Below are 21,679 nucleotides of genomic sequence, written 5' to 3' on the forward strand. Positions count from 1 at the left end.
TTACAGCGGTTTATTTTCCTTACTAGTATGTTTATGATCTGCAGTTTGCCGTTAGTTAACGAACTTGCTTCATGATATCCCACACGAGTGAGAAATATATGAAGTGCAAAGTCTGTGAGTTGTGGTATAAAGCTTCACTTGTGCTTACCACATGACTACCTTCCGTGCATATATACTCATAATAAATCTCCACGATTAGAAATGTGTTGAGAAATCAAGAAAGATACAGATTCCTATCATTGCTGAGAGTACTACAGTGCTGTAGGTAGGGGCTAAAGGTAGTAAGTTATGAGTATATCACATTGGTTATACCTGAATGAGTCCCGTTTTCTGTATAAGGTGACATAGAGGGGAAACACCTGTGTTGGTGACGGGTTCATCTTGTAGTACCCCACCTCCTTAGTGTGGTTAGATCTGTGAAGGTTATCCGGACTCTTGGTTACCAATACGGATACCCGAGGTAAGGCAGAGGGTTTAATGGGCTACAGTGAAGGTGGGTGGAATTATCTGCATACGGTCCAAAGCTATGAATGCTAGCAAAAGTCATGTATGTGCAGAGATGAGGTTACCGCGTCGACCTTATGTATATATGCTTGTTTGATTGTAATGAATCTGGTTGATCATTCTCGCTTTCATTGGACCTGACATTGCTGTACAAATATGCATAGCCGACCATCGTTTATAATCATGAAAATACATTATTACTATTATGTTAATTTCGTTTGCGTACATTAAAATATACCATCTCAAGTAGTAGTATTTGTCTGTCTGGTGAAATGTGTCAATTTTCGCGATTTATACAATTTCATGATCATTTTTGAAACTGCTATTTTTTTTCACTTATTTGATTATCTATTTCTTTTGTCTACTCCTTAACTATAGCTATAAATTCTTCCTTGTTTATATTTAATGCACACAGTACAAATTCTACCTTTAACGACCATTCAGCTCCTAACAGCCAGTACCTCCAACAACTTACCCTCGATCAATTCTCTGATTCGCAGGCATGAAGAGGAAGTAGTTTGGCGTGACTACACCTGTAGTGGGGTAGTTAATGACCCAACCACAAGGAACAAGGCGGCCGCACTGAGAATAATCAATACTGGAGGAAAGAGAGAGAGACACAAAGGCGAGACGTAACTCGGGTACTGTAGTCGCAGGAGGAAGACACTGGCTGGCGTGACAAAGGTGTCGCAATACATGGGAGATTACGATCATGTACGTCGTAAAAAGGAAAATGGAGTCGGAACGACGAAGGGAGAAGGTGGGCAAAGGCGAAGAAAAAAGACTAGACGGATTAGTCTGATGTGTAAGTGAGGATTGAGTTTTCTGAAGAGTTTCATCCGTTGTTCGTTAAGCAGGTTTTTACATCCCAACGGCTTAATAGTGTATTTCTAAAACCCCTTTGATGTTATATTTCTAGTTCAGTCATATTTCCAGCCTTGAAGACAACTTTTCTTCCTGACTAGAATCTGCAACACACACACACACACACACACACACACACATACACACACACACACACACACACACACACACACACACACACACACATACATACATACATACATACATACATACACATACATACATACCTACACACGTGTTTTGACCTTAAGCTACATAGAGGCTTTCAATAAAATTCCACATGTCGAGGTTTCATTATATTTCATATATCATACAGTAACCACTACACACAACATGACTGGCGGGTGGCGGGAGAACCAGAATATAATCATGATTCACATAATATTCAGAAAAATAGTCGTCAAATCATAATCTGGTGGTGGGATGTAGGGAGGGAGGGAGGGATGGAGGAATGGGGAAGTGAGGGGGTGAGGGGAGGGGAGGAAACCCTGGAACCTGGAACAGCTGTGGTTCATTCCATATCATAATGTCTGAATCTCACTTGGAGATAATATTCTGGTAGATTGTTCCTATGTGGTTGTAAAGCAATTCGCTAGTTAAGTCAAAACTTAATCTTTGTAAGGTAAGAAGGTTGGTATTTGTGGAATTAGTTAGGTCAAGGCTACGGTATCTAGAAGATATTTTAGTTTCAATTCTGTGTAGTTAATATCACCTTTATCCTTCGTTCTTAGATTTAGAGAATATTAGAATTTTTTATATATTTATAAATTAGTTCAGTACTACAATGCATGATGATAAAAGCCGTTAACATTCACATTGCTATCTCTGTGTGTTCTCATTCCGATGAAATAATCATTCGAAATATATTGAAAATGTGAGAAAAAAGAAATTAGATATGCTACAGAGGCCGAGCTTGGAGCGTCTGACACACAGACACACACACACACACACACACACACACACACACACACACACACACACACACACACACACACACACACACACACACACACACACACACACACACACACACACACACACACACATACACTCACACACACACACACACACACACACACACACACACACACATACACTCACACACCCATACACACACACATACACTCACACACACACACACATACACTCACACACACACATACACACACACACACACACACACACACACACACACACACATACGCTCACACACACACACACACACACACACACACATACACACACACACACACACACACACACACAGATACACTCACACAAACATACACACACACACACACACACACACACACACACACACACACACACATACACTCACACACACACACACACACACACACACACATACACTCACACAAACACACACACACACACACACACACACACACGGCCTAAACCGGGCAACCATTTGACATAATGTGAAATTAATGGTGGTGGCGGTGGGGGGGGGGGACACGTTGTTGACCGAATTCAGGTGTAGATCGTTATGACCGAGTTAACGTTATGTAGAGGTGACGTGTAGTGCAGGCTTTATGGCGCGACCCTGTGAGTTGCGACGCCATAACATTTAATTACCTGTCTACATTATGAACGAGACTATATTTTCAATAAGATGTATATAGTCATTCTTGACAAATAGATACATAAAACATGCACCGATTTCATACATAAATTCCTATTGATGGCCGCGATAATTTATGATAATTTTGATGTTGAAATGTTAGGGTGGGAATGACTAGTAGGCATTGTTTGGCAGGAATGGGAGGCAACGCGCGCCATTTCCCGCTCGAATATCAACCGGGTATTTTCCCCCGAGGGAAAATAAAAGAACTCGTTCTCGATGATAAACAAAGAAAGAAAAAAAAAACCTTGAACGAAATAATTCCCTTATTAATTCCTCTGAACATCTTGTTCTTTCCCGCTCAGAACACAGTTCTTGCTACACACATATAAACAGACAGCTGTCCCAGGAGCTTAAGATGAGGGATTTTGGTCTCTGTCTATAATCATTTGTAGAGACAGAAACATTTTATTTTTTGTTACAAAAGGAAAATAAACCATGGGAAATGGTGGCAACTCTTTGGTATAAACAATCGGCATAGAGGCCACTTATTCTATATTTTTTTTTGTGTTCTTTTACTATCCAAATGTATAATATGTGTATAACAGCCATATTACCATTAACTGTATGAAGATTTCTCTTAGCTACGTCCTATGATGATGATTTCATGATTGATATTTAGATATATACACAGTATAAGTGTTGGAAATTATGTGGTTTACAAAAATAATAACAGGACATACAGTCAGTGGGTTATTACAGAAAGCTACTGGCATATTTGGGGAAAACTCTAACACTCACTCTAATATATAGTTCATAACACAAAGTAATGTAGCTCATAACACAATAAAGTAACAGAATGAAGAATATAAGAATGGCATTTGCCCAGATATCCAGTTTTCAATTTCATTATCACGATTTTCTCCTGTTTTTCTCTCTCTCTCTAAATAGGATGGGATCGCTTTAAAACATTTTTTTTTCCCTCCACAACCTAAGGATTAACAACAAAAAAAAAAAGAGGAATTCGCAGCGTATTACAATGAACCCAAATCTATTTGTTTTTTCTTTATTTAAAAGGCTAGTCTTTTCGCATGTTTGCAAAATAAATATATATATATAAAAAAGAGAGATCGGGCTATTCACATTACACCAATCAATTAAGGGCGGAGGGAAAGACCTGATCACTGGCTGCCTCCACCGCCGTCAACACTGGCTGGCCCAGCCCTGGGGGTCGGTCGCCTGGCTATTCTGCCGGTGACAGCCATTGAGCTCGCCACCGCAGCGTCCCCCGCTACACTGAGCAGACTGAACATGGCAATACGCTGTAAAATTCCCACCGTGCGCCCAGAATGAAGTCTTTTGTCGCTAATTTTATGGGAAATTAGGTTGTGAAATGCGGCGCTATTCAGGTGAAACCAAGTCTGATATCTGATCAGGTTGAATTTGTCATAAGTGCAGGGATAGCGATCGCTGGCAGCCCTTGACGTGGGGGTCTGGTTGGAACGCGTTAATAGCTGCCATTATAAGGTTCACTTGGAACGTATACCGCCACTCCTAAATACACGACCCCAAAAATAATTAAAAAAAAAAAAGAAAGAAATAATAATACTAAAAGGGGGGGATTAGAAGTTTCTTAACTCATTAGGTGCCTTCACGAGAGAAAGGACCTTGTGCTTGTGGGGGGAAGGAGGAGGGAGGAGGGAGGGAAAATTCAAAACTTATAGGTCTTAAGTTTCCTGGGGGGTGTGTAAGGGGGGTGTAAGGGGTGGTGGTGATAAGTCAACGTGCAAAAAAAACAAAATCTGCTGAACTGCAGAATTATTTTTTCTCTTTTTTTTTGTCTTTTTTTATTTATTTTGGTCGGGGGATTGTGTTGTGTATACGCATGAATATGATCACTAAAACTACACATTCTACTACACTATACACATTTCTTGTTTTACACATCTTTTTACAGTAATGAATAGGTGTCGGGGGGGTTGGGCGTCCGCCTCCATCACTTGTGGGGAAACGGAGCCATCTGGCGACACCCAGCTCGTGCAGTGCTCGACTGCAGCATCCCGTTTTCTGTGACTAACTCAGTTTTCTGTGACTAACGTCTCCTGACGAGGGGGATGCCGGTTGGTCGCCTCCGTCAGGGGCAACAGCAACTTATTTAACTAAAGATTAATTCTAAGCTAAGTTTATTTTCGTATTATTATCATTTTTTTATCATTTATTCATTCATTTACTTCCAAATACCAATGTACATGAGAGCATGCATTAGAGTTAATATTATTAATTTTGGTTACAATTGGTGTCGGCAATATATATATATATTTATTTATTTATTTATTTCTCTTTTGTACCTAACTTGGGGGAGTTCTTTGTGTTGCACAAAGTAATCTAGACGATGCGCTTCAGAAAGACTTGGGGGGAAGGGGGAAATGGGGGGCGGGGGACACGCGCACACTTGGCAGGAGTATCAGCGCAGACTGCACAAGTTGGTCAGAAAACGCAGCGTGGTTCTCCTCTTTACCACCGGGAATTAAAAAAAAACGTGATACATATATATATATATATATATATATATATATATATATATATATATATATATATATATATATATATATATATATATATATCAGCACGTTCGAAATACTTTGACATGTCGCATTATATTGTCTCTGCCCAGACCAGAAGACACCGATATATAAAAACAATATCTTGTGTGCACATGACTGACATTTTGAGGAGTTTTCTGTGATCGTTAACCAGTTCTCTCATGTGTCTGAAGAGGAACTGTCGTTAAGGTCACGATTCATGGGTAAGGTCCCCGCGCTATGGGTAAATCCTGACCTCCAAGAGCAGGTTATTATTATTATTACCCTCGCCCTCCATCCTTACCTTATAGGTAGGTAGGTAAGGGACCATCCCTTTCACTGATAATGTGTCCCAAGTGTCGACCCTTAGGGTAAGGTTATGTATCAAAGGGGGAGAAAGGGGGAGGAGGAGGAGGAAGGGAGGTGTAGTTCATTCCCTAAATAGGTAAATCATACCTTAAGGGAGTATATAACCCCCGACCCCATGATTGATTTGCTCCCTAATAGAGGTTAAAGTACCCTTTAGGGTATGCATTATCATGTATGTATATTATATATATATATTATGTATAAAAAAAGACACTCGAACCTCTGCTTTTGGAGGTGTAGCTTGTAGGGGGTTGTGGGTGGTTTGGGGTGCGTGGGGAGGAGGGGGGTGTTAGGCTACGTGCCGCCCCTAACCCCGCCGAGTTGCCGGCCGCGGTGGTTGGAGGTTGGAGGTGTACCTTGAGTAGTGTTGGCTCAGACTTGGGTGTGGTGCGAGGCCTGCAGGTGTGGCTCGCGCATCATAGACCATCACTGAAGCCTCGGCCAGTAGTTGGCAGCGCTCAGGTCTGGGGTCTGGCTCGGGATCTGCACCGGGACTGAGACGCCCGCTGATATCAAACCTGAGGAGGAGGAGCAGGAGGAGGAGGAGGTTAGTCTCGGAGGTTGACACACGCTCGCGCGCTCATGTGAGTCAGGGGTTGGTACACTACTAGCTGTGGTTAAGGGGTTGGTACACTACTAGCTGTGGTTAAGGGGTTGGTACACTACTAGCTGTGGTTAAGGGGTTGATAAGCTAGCTATATTTATGTCACCAACAGAAAGAATGTATAGAAATGTCTAAGGTGATTCAAGGACTAGTTAGTAAAGACTGGGATTAGGTTAGGTTAGGTTAGATTAAGATTGCAAGGCAAGCCTAGGATCCTAAGTTAGGTAGGTTAGGTTAGGTTAGGTTAGATTAAGATTGCAAGGCAAGCCTAGGATCCTAAGTTAGGTAGGTTAGGTTAGGTTAGGTTAAGACTGCAAGGCAAGCCCAGGATACTAAGTTAGGTTAGGTTAGGATAAGATTGCAAGGCAAGCCTAGGATCCTAAGTTAGGTTAGGTTAGGTTAGTTTAGGTTAAGACTGCAAGGCAAGCCTAGGATACTAAGTTAGGTTAGGTTAAGACTGCAAGGCAAGCCTAGGATACTAAGTTAGGTTAGGTTAGGATAAGATTGCAAGGCAAGCCTAGGATCCTAAGTTAGGTTAGGTTAGGTTAGTTTAGGTTAAGACTGCAAGGCAAGCCTAGGATTCTAAGTTAGGTTAGGTTAGGTTAGTTTAGGTTAAGACTGCAAGGCAAGCCTAGGATTCTAAGTTAGGGTAGGTTAGGTTAGTTTAGGTTAAGACTGCAAGGCAAGCCTAGGATTCTAAGTTAGGTTAGGTTAAGACTGCAAGGCAAGCCTAGGATACTAAGTTAGGTTAGGTTAGGATAAGATTGCAAGGCAAGCCTAGGATCCTAAGTTAGGTTAGGTTAGGTTAGTGTAGGTTAAGACTGCAAGGCAAGCCTAGGATTCTAAGTTAGGTTAGGTTAGGTTAGTTTAGGTTAAGACTGCAAGGCAAGCCTAGGATTCTAAGTTAGGTTAGGATATGCTAGGACTGCATTGCCTTGAAGCTTATCTTACGCTTCATGGCAAGACTAAGGAAGCCTAGCCTTGTGGTGTTCGTACAGATAAGGAAATAAATATAAGACAATAAATTGGTTCTTCATAAAATGGAACAAAGCTTACTATTCCTATATAAAGAAAATTTAGCTTAATGTTAAGACTGACATAATCAATGGTAGCTAGTGTAAGGTTAAATATGTTAATGAATTGGTTCAGTCATTACGGTCTGAGGCGTCAACACGAAATTAGAAAATATGGGATTTGTTACCAAGCCTTGTTGTTGTTGTTGTTGTTATTATAAAGTTTTTACACAACACAAACCGCTGACGTCATAATTGTAGTGTGGAGTCCTCTACTAACTAGTTAGGTTATTAACCAGCATACGTCCGTCCAGGACAAAAAAAGGAAAAAAAAATTGAGCTATCTGATGTATATACACTCCAGCCAGTTCAAAGTTTAGGTCAAGAGTATTTTTATTCTTTTTTTTTTTTTCGAGTATTTGACATTATTTTTATAACGTTGGTAGTGATATCTGAGGCTTATGGTTGTATAAGGTTTATGAAGTTTTTATGTACTTGGGTTGTTATCACAGGGTTGTGAAGTGGTTCTTATCACAGGGTTGTGAAGTGGTTCTTATCACAGGGTTGTGAAGTGGCTCTTATCACAGGGTTGTGAAGTGGTTCTTATCACAGGGTTGTGAAGTGGTTCTTATCACAGGGTTGTGAAGTGGTTCTTATCACAGGGTTGTGAAGTGGACTCTGTGCGTGGAACTTGTTTTAGATCTGGAGAAACATTTGTTTTTCTTGTGTCATCCATTTTTTTTTTTTGAGATTGATATTTTCTAGATAAGCACCTAGATCCGCTAGTTCACCTAGATAATTGTAAACCGTATTTATGATGAATCATAATATGATTTGTTATGGAAAGTGTAGATGATTTTAGGGTCGGTGGAATTATGTATATATATTATTTTCTTGTTTTTCTCCAAGATAAATTTAGTTTTTCTTGAATAAGATTGTATGAACCTTAAGTATAATGATGTGAATTTTGATGTGAACTTTAACCTAACCATTTTTAAGGGTCAGGTCAGTGACCTCAAGGGTCGTACCGTCGTGCTCAAGGGTCGTACCGTCGTGCTCAAGGGTCGTACCGTCGTGCTCAGGGGTCGTACCGTCGTATGCTCAAGGATCGTACCCTCGTGCTCAAGGGTCGCACCGTCGTATGCTCAAGGGTCGTACCGTCGTGCTCAAGGGTCGTACCGTCGTGGTCAAGGGTCGTACCGTCGTGCTCAGGGGTCGTACCGTCGTATGCTCAAGGATCGTACCGTCGTGCTCAAGGGTCGCACCGTCGTATGCTCAAGGATCGTACCCTCGTGCTCAAGGGTCGCACCGTCGTATGCTCAAGGGTCGTACCGTCGTGCTCAAGGGTCGTACCGTCGTGCTCAAGGGTCGTACCGTCGTGCTCAAAGGTCGTTCCGTCGTGCTCAAAGGTCGTACCGCTGTGTTCAGGCCATGATAAAGTGTAACCTGGGTTCATTCGCTCATTTTCATTCAGTACTGGGAGTGACCACCAGTCCACCTCGAGTGAACTGGTGAACACTAACACACGCCCGGTGTACTGGGGTCAGTCTCTGGTAACCCCAGGTGACCCCCCCCCCCTCCAGCTATCCACTACTCCTCCTCGGCCTGGGGGGCGCCTTCACCAAGAGGTTCCTCCCCACTCACAACCCCGTATGTGTATCGGGAGAACTGTAGGAGTTCCAGATAATGTAAGTCTGTTCCATTTCCTTGTCCACTGAGTGTTTTTTGGTCGTGTGTGTTTGTGTGTATATTCATTTATATTTATTTATTATACTTTGTCGCTGTCTCCCGCGTTTGCGAGGTAGCGCAAGGAAACAGACGAAAGAAATGGCCCAACCCCCCCCCCCCCCATACACATGTATATACATACGTCCACACACGCAAATATACATACCTACACAGCTTTCCATGCCTTGATTCAATCCACTGACAGCACGTCAACCCCGGTATACCACATCGCTCCAATTCACTCTATTCCTTGCCCTCCTCTCACCCTCCTGCATGTTCAGGCCCCGATCACACAAAATCTTTTTCACTCCATCTTTCCACCTCCAATTTGGTCTCCCTCTTCTCCTTGTTCCCTCCACCTCCGACACATATATCCTCTTGGTCAATCTTTCCTCACTCATCCTCTCCATGTGCCCAAACCACTTCAAAACACCCTCTTCTGCTCTCTCAACCACGCTCTTTTTATTTCCACACATCTCTCTTACCCTTACGTTACTCACTCGATCAAACCACCTCACACCACACATTGTCCTCAAACATCTCATTTCCAGCACATCCATCCTCCTGCGCACAACTCTATCCATAGCCCACGCCTCGCAACCATACAACATTGTTGGAACCACTATTCCTTCAAACATACCCATTTTTTGCTTTCCGAGATAATGCTCTCGACTTCCACACATTCTTCAAGGCCCCCAGAATTTTCGCCCCCTCCCCCACCCTATGATCCACTTCCGCTTCCATGGTTCCATCCGCTGCCAGATCCACTCCTAGATATCTAAAACACTTCACTTCCTCCAGTTTTTCTCCATTCAAACTCACCTCCCAATTGACTTGACCCTCAACCCTACTGTACCTAATAACCTTGCTCTTATTCACATTTACTCTTAACTTTCTTCTTCCACACACTTTACCAAACTCAGTCACCAGCTTCTGCAGTTTCTCACATGAATCAGCCACCAGCGCTGTAACATCAGCGAACAACAACTGACTCACTTCCCAAGCTCTCTCATCCCCAACAGACTTCATACTTGCCCCCCTTTCCAAAACTCTTGCATTTACCTCCCTAACAACCCCATCCATAAACAAATTAAACAACCATGGAGACATCACACACCCCTGCCGCAAACCTATATTCACTGAGAACCAATCACTTTCCTCTCTTCCTGTGTGTATATATATATATATATATATATATATATATATATATATATATATATATATATATATATATATATATATATGATCCATGTCAAATTAGTTTTCAACTTTTTTCTATAAGAATCAACAAATTTAACACCAATTCATTTCCCACTCGTGATCCACCATCACAACCCCTCAATCCCACAACTCCCCTTCATCACAAACTTCACAACTCTTGACCCCCACAACATGTATCACCTTCCACCGCCCCACCTCTCTATTGACCTCTGTGGTCAACCCCCATCACTCGTGGTGGTCAGGTCACATACATAACAATCAACACCACCTTTAACTCTGCCACCTTTAACCTCCTCAACTTTATCTCCCCTTCACCATTAACTACACCTTTAAGTCCTTCACTATGAACAGTCCCTTAACTCCTGCACCATTAACGCTACCTCAACCCTACCACTATTAATAGCATCTAGTTTCATTGACAGGAGAACAGAACGTTTTGGTTTAGATTGATATCAAAGCTGAAGACAGACTTCCAGCAATAGATGGAATGTAAATGAGTATGATAGTAGATACCTGATAAGTCTTATCTGAGGATAATATAAGAGGCAAAATGTGAGATAATCAAGCCCTTAACTGACCTTATCAGGGATAAGTCACTTGACTGACCTTATCAGTGATAAGTCACTTGACTGACCTTATCAGTGATTAGTCACTTGACTGACCTTATCAGTTATAAGTCACTTGACTGACCTTATCAGTTATAAGTCACTTGACTGACCTTATCAGTGATAAGTCACTTGACTGACCTTATCAGTTATAAGTCACTTGACTGACCTTATCAGTGATAAGTCACTTGCTACGGCAAAAGTTCCAGATGAATGGAAGTTTGCCAATGTAAGACCGACAGTTAAAATTGGTGATAAGTCACTGCCTGGAAATTATCGTTCTGTTATCTCAACATCTGTGGTTGCATAACTTATGGAAACCATCATTCCGGGTGGAATTGTATACCAATTAGAGGATTAACACTTAACAAGCGATCCTCAACATGGTTTACGACGAAATTGATCTCGTCTGAGAAATGTACTGGATTTCTTTTATGATTTAATCAACATGTATGACAAAATTTAAAGCAGACATCAAAGGCCACAAGCAAAAATCAAGTCACATGGCAATGACGGGGTTGTTTACTTCAGTGGATAGGAAATTGGTTGACTGGCTGTAAACAACGAGGTGCGGTTGATGGTCAAGCCTGAGAATGGTTAGACGTAACAAGTGGAGTACCACAAGGATCAGTCTTGGGACCGGTTCTTTTTCTTGCATATATATATCAATGATCCTGAATATGGGCTGTATTGCAAGATATCAAAATTCGCTTATGAAACAAAGCTGGGAAGTAAATTGACAGATGAACTGAACGTTTACACTTCAAACTGACATAAACAAACTGGTGGACTGATCTCATAGATGGCAAATGAATTCTGATAACGACAAGTGCAAAGTTTTACACATCGGTAATGATGAAAACGAAGAGGCAAGTTGAAGAAGGAATTCTGTTGAATTGCAAAAGGTAAATGAGGAAAAAGACTTGGGAGTAATAATCTCTGGTGACCTAAGTCCAGGTAAGCGGTGCACAGAAGCAGTGAAAAGAGCGAACGAAATTTTGAGATTCATAAATAGGGCTTTTAAAAGTCTTTACTCTTCACAGTTCACTGGTTCGTCTACATCTTGAATACTGTGTTCAGTTTTGGTCATCCAGCTTAAAACAAATGACTAACAAACTGGAGAAAGTACAACGTCGAGCACCCAAGATGATTGCCTGACTGAGAGGGAAATCCCACGAGAGTAAGTTAACAACTTGAACCTGATATCAAAGACTTTGTTAATCTTGATCTTTCTTGATCGACAGCTTTATCTAAGACTTGATTCGTCTGATTTCGCTCGTAATAATGGATACAAACTGGTGGGGAAACGACTGACCTCGAATGAGGCGAAGTACTTGTTCTTCAACTGGATAATTAACATATGGAACGATTGGCCAATGAGAGTGGTTGAAAGCAGTACATAGTATAGACACGTTTGAGAACACACTTGATATATATGATTCGCTTCCATTCCACGACTTACATGATCTGGGCCTCTTTAGTTACACTGTCAATAGTTAGGTTATTCTCCTTGTACAGTCGGTAGAACTTCTAACTACTTTGACCACAGTCATCTGTGTGAGTCTCGTGTTATCCCTCACTGTCACACACAGCCTCGAACAGATCCAGTGGTGTGACGCTGCTTGAATTCCTTTGTGATCCTTTGTATCTTAACTCTGCCAACATTAACAGCACCTTAACTCTGTCACCATTAACAGCAGCACCTTAACTTTACCACCATTATCAGCACTTTACCACCATGTATAGCACGGTAACTCACTTATCACTAACACCATCTTGATTTCGCTGGTACCACCACTACCACAGCCACCACCACCACCTCATCCATCCAATCAGCTCATGCGTGAGTAACCCTCCCCTTGTCTTGACAGTATTGCCAACACCCTCGGTTATAGCTTTGGTCATTAGTAGAGCTGCTTTGACATCATGAAGTTGGCAACGTTGTAACAACAAGACGAGGCAATAAGAATAATAATAATGATAATAATAATAATAATAACAACCATAACAAGTGATTCACTACGTACTAACCAACCACTATAACAACTACAGAGAGATCGTTCACATCCCCCTGAAGAACCAATAACTATAACACTGGGTGTTTAGTTCCCCCTCAAATACAGCAATAACAGTTGTAGTTCAGATCGCCCCTAAATACAACAACAACAGTTGTAGTTCAGATCGCCCCTAAATACAACAGCAACAACAGTTGTAGTTCAGATCCTCTACAATGAACCAATAACATCAGTTGTAGATGAGATCCTCGACCTACAAGGATCGGGGGGAGCGGGGGGGGGTTATAGAGACTCCAATCCTCCACCCACCACACCGATTTAGGAACATGTAGTGTGTGTGTGTGTGTGTGTGTGGAGGGGAGGTGGTGTGTGTGTGTGGGGGGGGGGATGGATGATGGAGGAGTCGTGCGCGGAACTTAGCGCGAGGGGGGAATCGAAGCGGCGTCGCTAATTGTGCGAGTTGACGCATGTTTACCGAAGGCAGTCGACCGGAAACCAGATGGAGGTGAGCTGGGAGGGCATGGGAAGAACCCCCCCCCCCCCCGCTATATACTGTATGGGAAGCGTAGGTGGTGGTGGTGGTGGTGGAAGCATCCACTACAATACTACTTGCTTTGTGTAGTGGGGATGAACTCGGCGTCTGTGGTTTATGAGTAGCTCTGTAAGGGACGTGTTTTATGTAATGGTTATAACTAGTGTTGTGGTAGGGGTATGGTAGTACCCACTACGATATGTAGTGGGTATGTCCAGCGTGATGGTCCTGATAGCACCCACTACGATAAGGGTTTACGTAGTGGCTAGGGTTGTAGGTGATAGTACCCCTCACAATAAGAGGACAACACTTGGGTTACCACCAGTCTCTGCTAGTGTTCCAGGGTCTATAACCTGTGGCTCCTACTTCATTTATAGACCTGTAGTGTTGCTGATACAGCCTGTGTTGCGGTAAGGTGTTTCTACACGTGTTGGGCTAACTGATGTGTTGCGCTACGAGTGTTTCTCTATGTGTGTTACTTCATCAGTATTTCTCTAAGTCACTAAAGCGCCTCTTTGTGTTGCTATCACCCGTAGTATTATAACCTCCTCTTATATGTTGCTGACTAACTATGTCTCACATTTGGTAAACTTCTCTCTCTCTGCCGTGTTGTGAAAAATTATAATTACATTACTTACGGGTTGTTTTTATTGTCTCTGAGATAGTTAAGTATAAGTGGTAAAAAAGGGGTTGTGAGGGTTGTGTGTGTGTGTGTGTGTGTGTGTGTGTGTGTGTGTGTGTGTGTGTGTGTTGTAGGTTGAGTTGTGATGTTCATCCTTGATGTTGTTGTTATTGTTGAAGTTTCGTATTATCATTAATGGTACTGTTGATGTCTTCACTGAATGTTGGTTATGAAATGTGATGTTGTTACCATGTTATACACCGTTTGGTCCAACTGTCTCATCAAAGTCCTCGAGCAAGTGATACGACCCTTCAAGCACGACGGTACGACCCTTCATGCACGACGGCACGACCCTTCATGCACGACGGCACGACCCTTCATGCACGACGGCACGACCCTTCAAACACGACGGTACGACGCTTCAAACACGACGGTACGACCCTTCAAACACGACGGTACGACCCTTCATGCACGACGGCACGACCCCTAGGTATGATACACTGGCTTGCCTGTAACGTGACCCTTGTATTGGTCAGGTCCTCCCAGAGCTCTATCAGTTCATCATACCCTGAAGGGTACCACCGTCGTCATCATACGCCGAACCACCTTGTTTAAAGGGTCGTCTTGTCTCGACTCAAAGCCATTAAACCCAGCATCGTAAGACACCCAAGACGATAGTGAAAGGCGACGGACGACGGAGATGAGGCTATTGTGACCTACAGAGAGAGAGAGAGAGAGAGAGAGAGAGAGAGAGAGAGAGAGAGAGAGAGAGACGAGGACGACGACCCAGTAGAGGCGAGGACTCACTCTATACAAGGGCCCCGCCCCGTCGGCCAGCAGCCAGCAAGCCATTTAAATATTGTAGCCAGAGAGAGAGAGCAAGTCAGAGTAAGAATGGCTTAATACTAAGTCAATATGCTCGTTCCCACGCCTGTGTTGGAGTATTCTGGTTTATCTTATATCCTCATGTTAGTCATTTGGCTCTTGTCTAAATCACCTTTTGTGGAGAGGGGAAAACCGTGACGCTGTGGTGCTGATGAGGTGGAGGTTAAGTGCTACTGATGCTGCTGTCTGTGTTGGTAACACTGCTGATGCTGCTGTCTGTGTTGGTAACACTATTAATGGTGATGTCTGTGTTGGTAACACTGCTGATGGTGGTGTCTGTGTTGGTAACACTATTAATGGTGATGTCTGTGTTGGTAACACTGCTGATGCTGCTGTCTGTGTTAGTAACACTGCTGATGTCTGTGTTGGTAACACTGCTGATGCTGCTGTCTGTGTTAGTAACACTGCTGATGGTGGTGTCTGTGTTAGTAACACTGCTGATGGTGGTGTCTGTGTTAGTAACACTGCTGATGTCTGTGTTGGTAACACTGCTGATGCTGTTGTCTGTGTTGGTAACACTGCTGATGGTGCTGTCTTTGTTGGTAACACTGCTAATGGTGCTGTCTGTGTTGGTAACACTATTAATGGTGCTGTCTGTGTTGGTAACACTATTAATGGTGCTGTCTGTGTTGGTAACACTATTAATGGTGCTGTCTGTGTTGGTAACACTATTAATGGTGCTGTCTGTGTTGGTAACACTGCTGATGGTGCTGTCTGTGTTGGTAACACTATTAATGGTGCTGTCTGTGTTGGTAACACTATTAATGGTGCTGTCTGTGTTGGTAACACTATTAATGGTGCTGTCTGTGTTGGTAACACTATTAATGGTGCTGTCTGTGTTGGTAGGGCTTACAATGGTGCTGTCTGACACTGGTGCTGTGGTTGGTAGTATTCTAATACATGTATATTAACCCTCTTCACAAATGTCTTGTTTACTAAGTATGAATTCTATGCTGATTGTCTTGAAGCGACGAAATCTACGTTATAATATGAGCAGAACTTCCTTAATGCCCAGCTGGTTTGCATTATAATCCTACAAACGACATTTAAAAAAAAAAAGGTAAAAATAAAAAGCCGTTAAAGACTCCGTTTTCAGTGATGGGAAACTTCTCTAAACAATCCTGATTTTTCCGTGGGAGGTCGCTCGTTCCCTGATGATTCGGTAACAAAAGCGGTAAAAACTCCGCCCGTTCTGGATTAAGTTGAAATTGAATGTCGCCATAGGGAGAATTTACACTTCATATTTCTCTAGATACTCATTATTAACGGTCTTTGTTCCTACAGTGATGCGAGGCCCAAAGCAAAGTGGGCGGTGATAGCCTAGTACGTTCGGCGCCCACCCTCCCCCTTGAAACTTAGACATTTTCTTTTCATTTAATTTAGAAAAAACTAATAATCTCTATTGAATGATGGCCATTTTTAAAACTGTAAATATCTAATATATGACGGTAGTGATTATATTAATTATCAGTAAATGGTACGGATGATACAGAGGACAGAAGTTAATCTAAGTTAGATTAAATGAATCATAGTGTATTCAGAGGACTGAGAGAACTGATGATATATCGCTTATTGAAAACACTTATGACGAATTATGAGTGGTAGTTGATGTGAGGTAATGGCCATCCAACCATTTGTGAGAGTTTGTGAGTTAAACCCAGAAATTTTAAGGTTACCGTAATGGGTCTTCGTCGTCTTTATTTCTTTTTCTTTTTTCTCTCCCTCCGTTTTCTTTCTACAATGAGGAAGTGTATGACGTCAGTACGGCAGATGAGGACCCCAGCGGTTTGGTTAATTTGGTTTGGTTATGGTGATTAGGTCAGGTGGGTAGGCAGGCAGGTCGAGCTCTCCTTTACCCACTGATTATCTTTGACAAGCGAGCCAGCGTTGGTTCAACACACACACACACACACACACACACACACACACACACACTAAGTCTAATTACATTTTCATTAATGTAATTTTGCAGTTATAATGTCCAGAATATAAATGTCCAACCTGAGTATCTAGTCTGGATGAAAGACGAAAAAAAAAAACGAAAGTAGTTTCTTCCAGTGTTTGAACTCACCTGTTCCCGTGCCGCCTGCGGAAGACGTGGCCGCAGCGTAGGATGCCGCCGCTGCGTGGCTGGCCGCGTTGAAGGAGGAGACTGCCGCCTGCGCCGCCTGTGACGCCGCGTTGCCGCAGGAGGCGAGCTGGGAGGAGGAGCGCTGGTAGGAGGAGGAGAGTGAGGAGAGCGGGTCGTGGAACATGTAGGGGTAGGCAGAGGCGGCCTCCCGCTGCTGTAGACAAGACCCACCCATCGAACTCAACGACCCAGACATACTGTGAGAGGAGACGGAGGGAGGGAGAGACGTGGGTTAGACATGGCGTGGGTTGGTGGCGCGGGCGTGGTGGTCTTACACCACATACACGCCCAGGTTATATATATATATATTTTTGGTACATACAGACCTCATGTCTTACCCATGCATGAACCTATCACAACAAACCTGTTAGCAGTAAAACGTATGTAAACTACACAAAGTCCCGTCATTTTTCTTTTTTTTTTTTTTTGTATTTATATGAAAACCTAGGACTGAGTTTACTTGACCTGTCACACGGGGGTCATGGCAGACTCACACATGCACTACACAGTAGACGTAATACACGCCAGACTCAACATATAGTGCAGTAAACCTATGACAATCACACACACACTTGGACATACAACAGTGCAAAATCATACATTCACCACCGCCAAACAAAGTCTTCTGAGACACACCACACAAGACCTTTAATATGGTAGTTAGACTGTAAAACAAACACAGTGTAACTGAAATACAAACAGATACCACACAATATAACAAAACATTAAAAATCCGACACAGTAAACTTTATGTTTATATTTCACACACCCGCAACACTTGAATCAGCCTTTACAATCATTATTCTTCCTCACCTGAATTAAAAATTGACCTACCTTGACATTAAGGATATAAATACACTATTGATCATGCATCTAGAATACACTACAGTGTGCCGTGTGTATAATATAACAACCAGTAATTAAGATCGGAAGAAATCGCAGAGAAAAATCTTTCTGAATTGGGGTAACTTATCATACAAGACAACATAAGAGTTTGGGAGGCAAGGTGTTGACGACAGTTGAACCTAAATATTGGCATAAACTGAACTTAATCGGTGTCTATCTATCTAGCCTTGCAATAATGGTGCTTAAAGATGAGGCAAAGATGAGAAACAATGCAGGTGGGTGTAAACTATACCATTTAAGAATATGAAACATCCCTGCTACTGTGTGGAGCGCAGCCTCGAAGATGCAAAGTCCCATAAAAGATCTTAGAATATTTACAAGATTAACCTAACCAGAACACAATCATTTAAAATAACTTAGAACAAAAAATAAATATTATAAACTAATAATACACATAAAGGGGACGAGGAAATGTCATTTAAAACCAATAGAATTAAGATACAGTAATGTATCTAAATAAGAAATACAGTAATGTATCAAAATAAGAAATACAGTAATGTATCAAAATAAGAAATACAGTAATGTATCTAAATACGAAATACAGTAATGTATCAAAATAAGAAATACAGTAATGTATCAAAATAAGAAATACAGTAATGTATCAAAATAAGAAATACAGTAATGTATCAAAGTAAGAAATACAGTAATGTATCAAAATAAGAAATACAGTAATGTATCAAAATAAGAAATACAGTAATGTATCAAAATAAGAAATACAGTAATGTATCAAAATAAGAAATACAGTAATGTATCTAAATACGAAATACAGTAATGTATCAAAATAAGAAATACAGTAATGTATCAAAATAAGAAATACAGTAATGTATCAAAATAAGAAATACAGTAATGTATCAAAGTAAGAAATACAGTAATGTATCAAAGTAAGAAATACAGTAATGTATCAAAGTAAGAAATCCGCGCGACATTTAACGGTAGAGCGGGAAAATCACCGGAGCGGCGGCCGGCGCGTTAGTTGAGCGGTGGTAGCCATTATGAACAAAAGCAACGGCCGTAATTCCCAGGGCCAATAAGGGGGCGGGGAGTGACGTGTCTACCAATCACTTGTGGTAATCCAGGTCACGTGACCTGTGATGAAGCCGTTACACTCGAACGAGCAATTACCCGTCTTATTATCGGGTCCCCAGACTGTTACTGCTGAGAACGGACAGGATCACGGTGGATCAGGATGGGGTTGTGTTCGAAGTGGATCAGGAATGGGGTTGTGCCCGAAGTGGATCAGGAATGGGGTTGTGCTTGAAGTGGATCAGGAATGGGGTTGTGCCCGAAGTGGATCAGGAATGGGGTTGTGCTCTAAGTGGATCAGGAATGGGGTTGTGCCCGAAGTGGATCAGGAATGGGGTTGTGCTTGAAGTGGATCAGGAATGGGGTTGTGCTCTAAGTGGATCAGGAATGGGGTTGTGCTCTAAGTGGATCAGGAATGGGGTTGTGCTCTAAGTGGATCAGGAATGGGGTTGTGCTTGAAGTGGATCAGGAATGGGGTTGTGCTCTAAGTGGATCAGGAATGGGGTTGTGCCCGAAGTGGATCAGGAATGGGGTTGTGCTCTAAGTGGATCAGGAATGGGGTTGTGCTCTAAGTGGATCAGGAATGGGGTTGTGCTTGAAGTGGATCAGGAATGGGGTTGTGCTCTAAGTGGATCAGGAATGGGGTTGTGCTCTAAGTGGATCAGGAATGGGGTTGTGCTCGAAGTGGAAAGTCGGAACTAAACCCATAACCAGGCTATGAACGTCGACAAAAAAAACTTTTAGATATACCAATGAGTTGACATAACAATATCGTAGCTTCATTGTTGATCTGTTTCAGGTACAGTTTGGTTAAGCTGGCAAGAGACATTGTAATAGTTACGATGGTGGAATTATTTTTAACTTCCTAGTTAGCTTTGTTTTAAGGTAAGCACAGTTTGTTTGTGTTAGACTAGGCGAAAGAATACAGTTTAATGAAGTTCTAATTCGTTAACCAGAACTATATATATATATAGCGCGGGAAATGGCGAATAGTATGAAAGAAGAATATATATATATATATATATATATATATATATATATATATATATATATATATATATATATATATATATATATATATATATATCCAGACAAACATTAAACTTTAACAGAACCAAGTCGAGGACACCAGAACAAAATGCGTTTTCGACTGACTGTCATCAAAACTTAATGTAAGTGAACGTTAAAGTTAAACCAAGTTCATATTAGGATGATTCCAAGATAGAGTCATCAGCTGAATGAAAAAAAAAAAAAACCGAACTTTCTGAGGACCGTGAACCAGTACAGCTTGTTTTTGTGTTTACTGAATTATATAATAGTATCTTAAACGACCTATGTATTTTAGCTAAGCTAACTTATCCTAAGGTAAGGTTAACTCAGACTAACCAGGACGCTGAAGTTCAGATATCGTAATATTAACCCAAGATTTTATTTTTCTTTGGCTACCTAAATCTAACCTTAACTCCAGAGTCTAAACCAACAAACCAACCGATTCTCTAACCTAACCTAACCTAACCAGGACGCTGAAGTTCAGATATCGTAATATTAACCCAAGATTTTATTTTTCTTTGGCTAACTAAATCTAACCTTAACTCCAGAGTCTAAACCAACAAACCAACCGATTCTCTAACCTAACCTAACCTAACCACAATGATACGATTCCTATATTGGTCGTAAACACAATAACCTTGTTACTGTGTTTATCTCACATGAAGCAAGCTGATATAAGTTCCCTGATCGTACAGCTAACACTTCGTTATTCATTTTTAGCTGCACTTGTCTTTATGATATGTAAGAAATAACATTATCTCAGCATATGTTCCGTATATAATTTTTTTTTCTTAACTAACCGTACTGTACAACTGTAATTGTAGATACACTTTTGTAACTTGTCTAATTTTCTGTTGAATTCATTGATAAACTTTAACGATGAGAAAAGAGATTGATGGGAAGATAAATGTACGAGCTGATGGGGGAACAATTGTGTGGTCTATTGGCTGGACCAAACTATATATTCAGTAATACAATACAAGAATGATTTGTAGTGAAGACTTCAGCTAGGATATGTACACTCGTCCTCTACGGTACACTAACTGATATAGGTTAACTACGTTAAGTTACCCGAGTACATTAACTGTAAAGTGAAGAGGTTTACCTTCAATTTAACAGAGTGTGACTTAGTTAAGACTAATACCCCGAAATAAACTTAGGTTCGTTTAAAATAAAAACATTTAAAACATATCTTCTGTGCGAACTTGGGGTAATAATGTCGGCGACTCATGGCCTCCCGTTATTTGTCAGAGATTTAGAAAAGGCAAGGGAGGCGGCCATTGTGGAGGGAAGGAGGGAGTGAGGGAGGGAAGGGAGGAGGGAGGGTAGCGCTGTTCATATAGTCATAATCCAAGCCACGTGGCCAGATGACAGGCGACCGCCGCCTCTTTTACAGCCAATGGTCGCACGTCCGGCTGCCAGCCTAATTATCAACGCTATTTA

General features: G+C 41.7%; 1 protein-coding gene across 1 annotated transcript in view; it reads right to left on the bottom strand.

The window, feature by feature from the left end:
* Positions 1-3,878: 3,878 nt before the first annotated feature.
* Positions 3,879-21,679, bottom strand: part of LOC139756139 (uncharacterized) — a 43,214-nt gene continuing 25,413 nt past the window's right edge. The window contains exons 3-4 of the mRNA XM_071675250.1: positions 17,198-17,454; positions 3,879-6,419 (exon numbers count right to left, since the gene is read on the bottom strand). Coding sequence (XP_071531351.1) covers positions 6,328-6,419; positions 17,198-17,454 — 349 coding nt within the window. The 3' untranslated portion in view covers positions 3,879-6,327. The remainder of the gene's footprint in view (positions 6,420-17,197; positions 17,455-21,679) is intronic.

The sequence above is a fragment of the Panulirus ornatus genome, chromosome 20, assembly GCF_036320965.1.
Source record: "Panulirus ornatus isolate Po-2019 chromosome 20, ASM3632096v1, whole genome shotgun sequence".
Classification (NCBI taxonomy): Eukaryota; Metazoa; Arthropoda; class Malacostraca; order Decapoda; family Palinuridae; genus Panulirus; species Panulirus ornatus.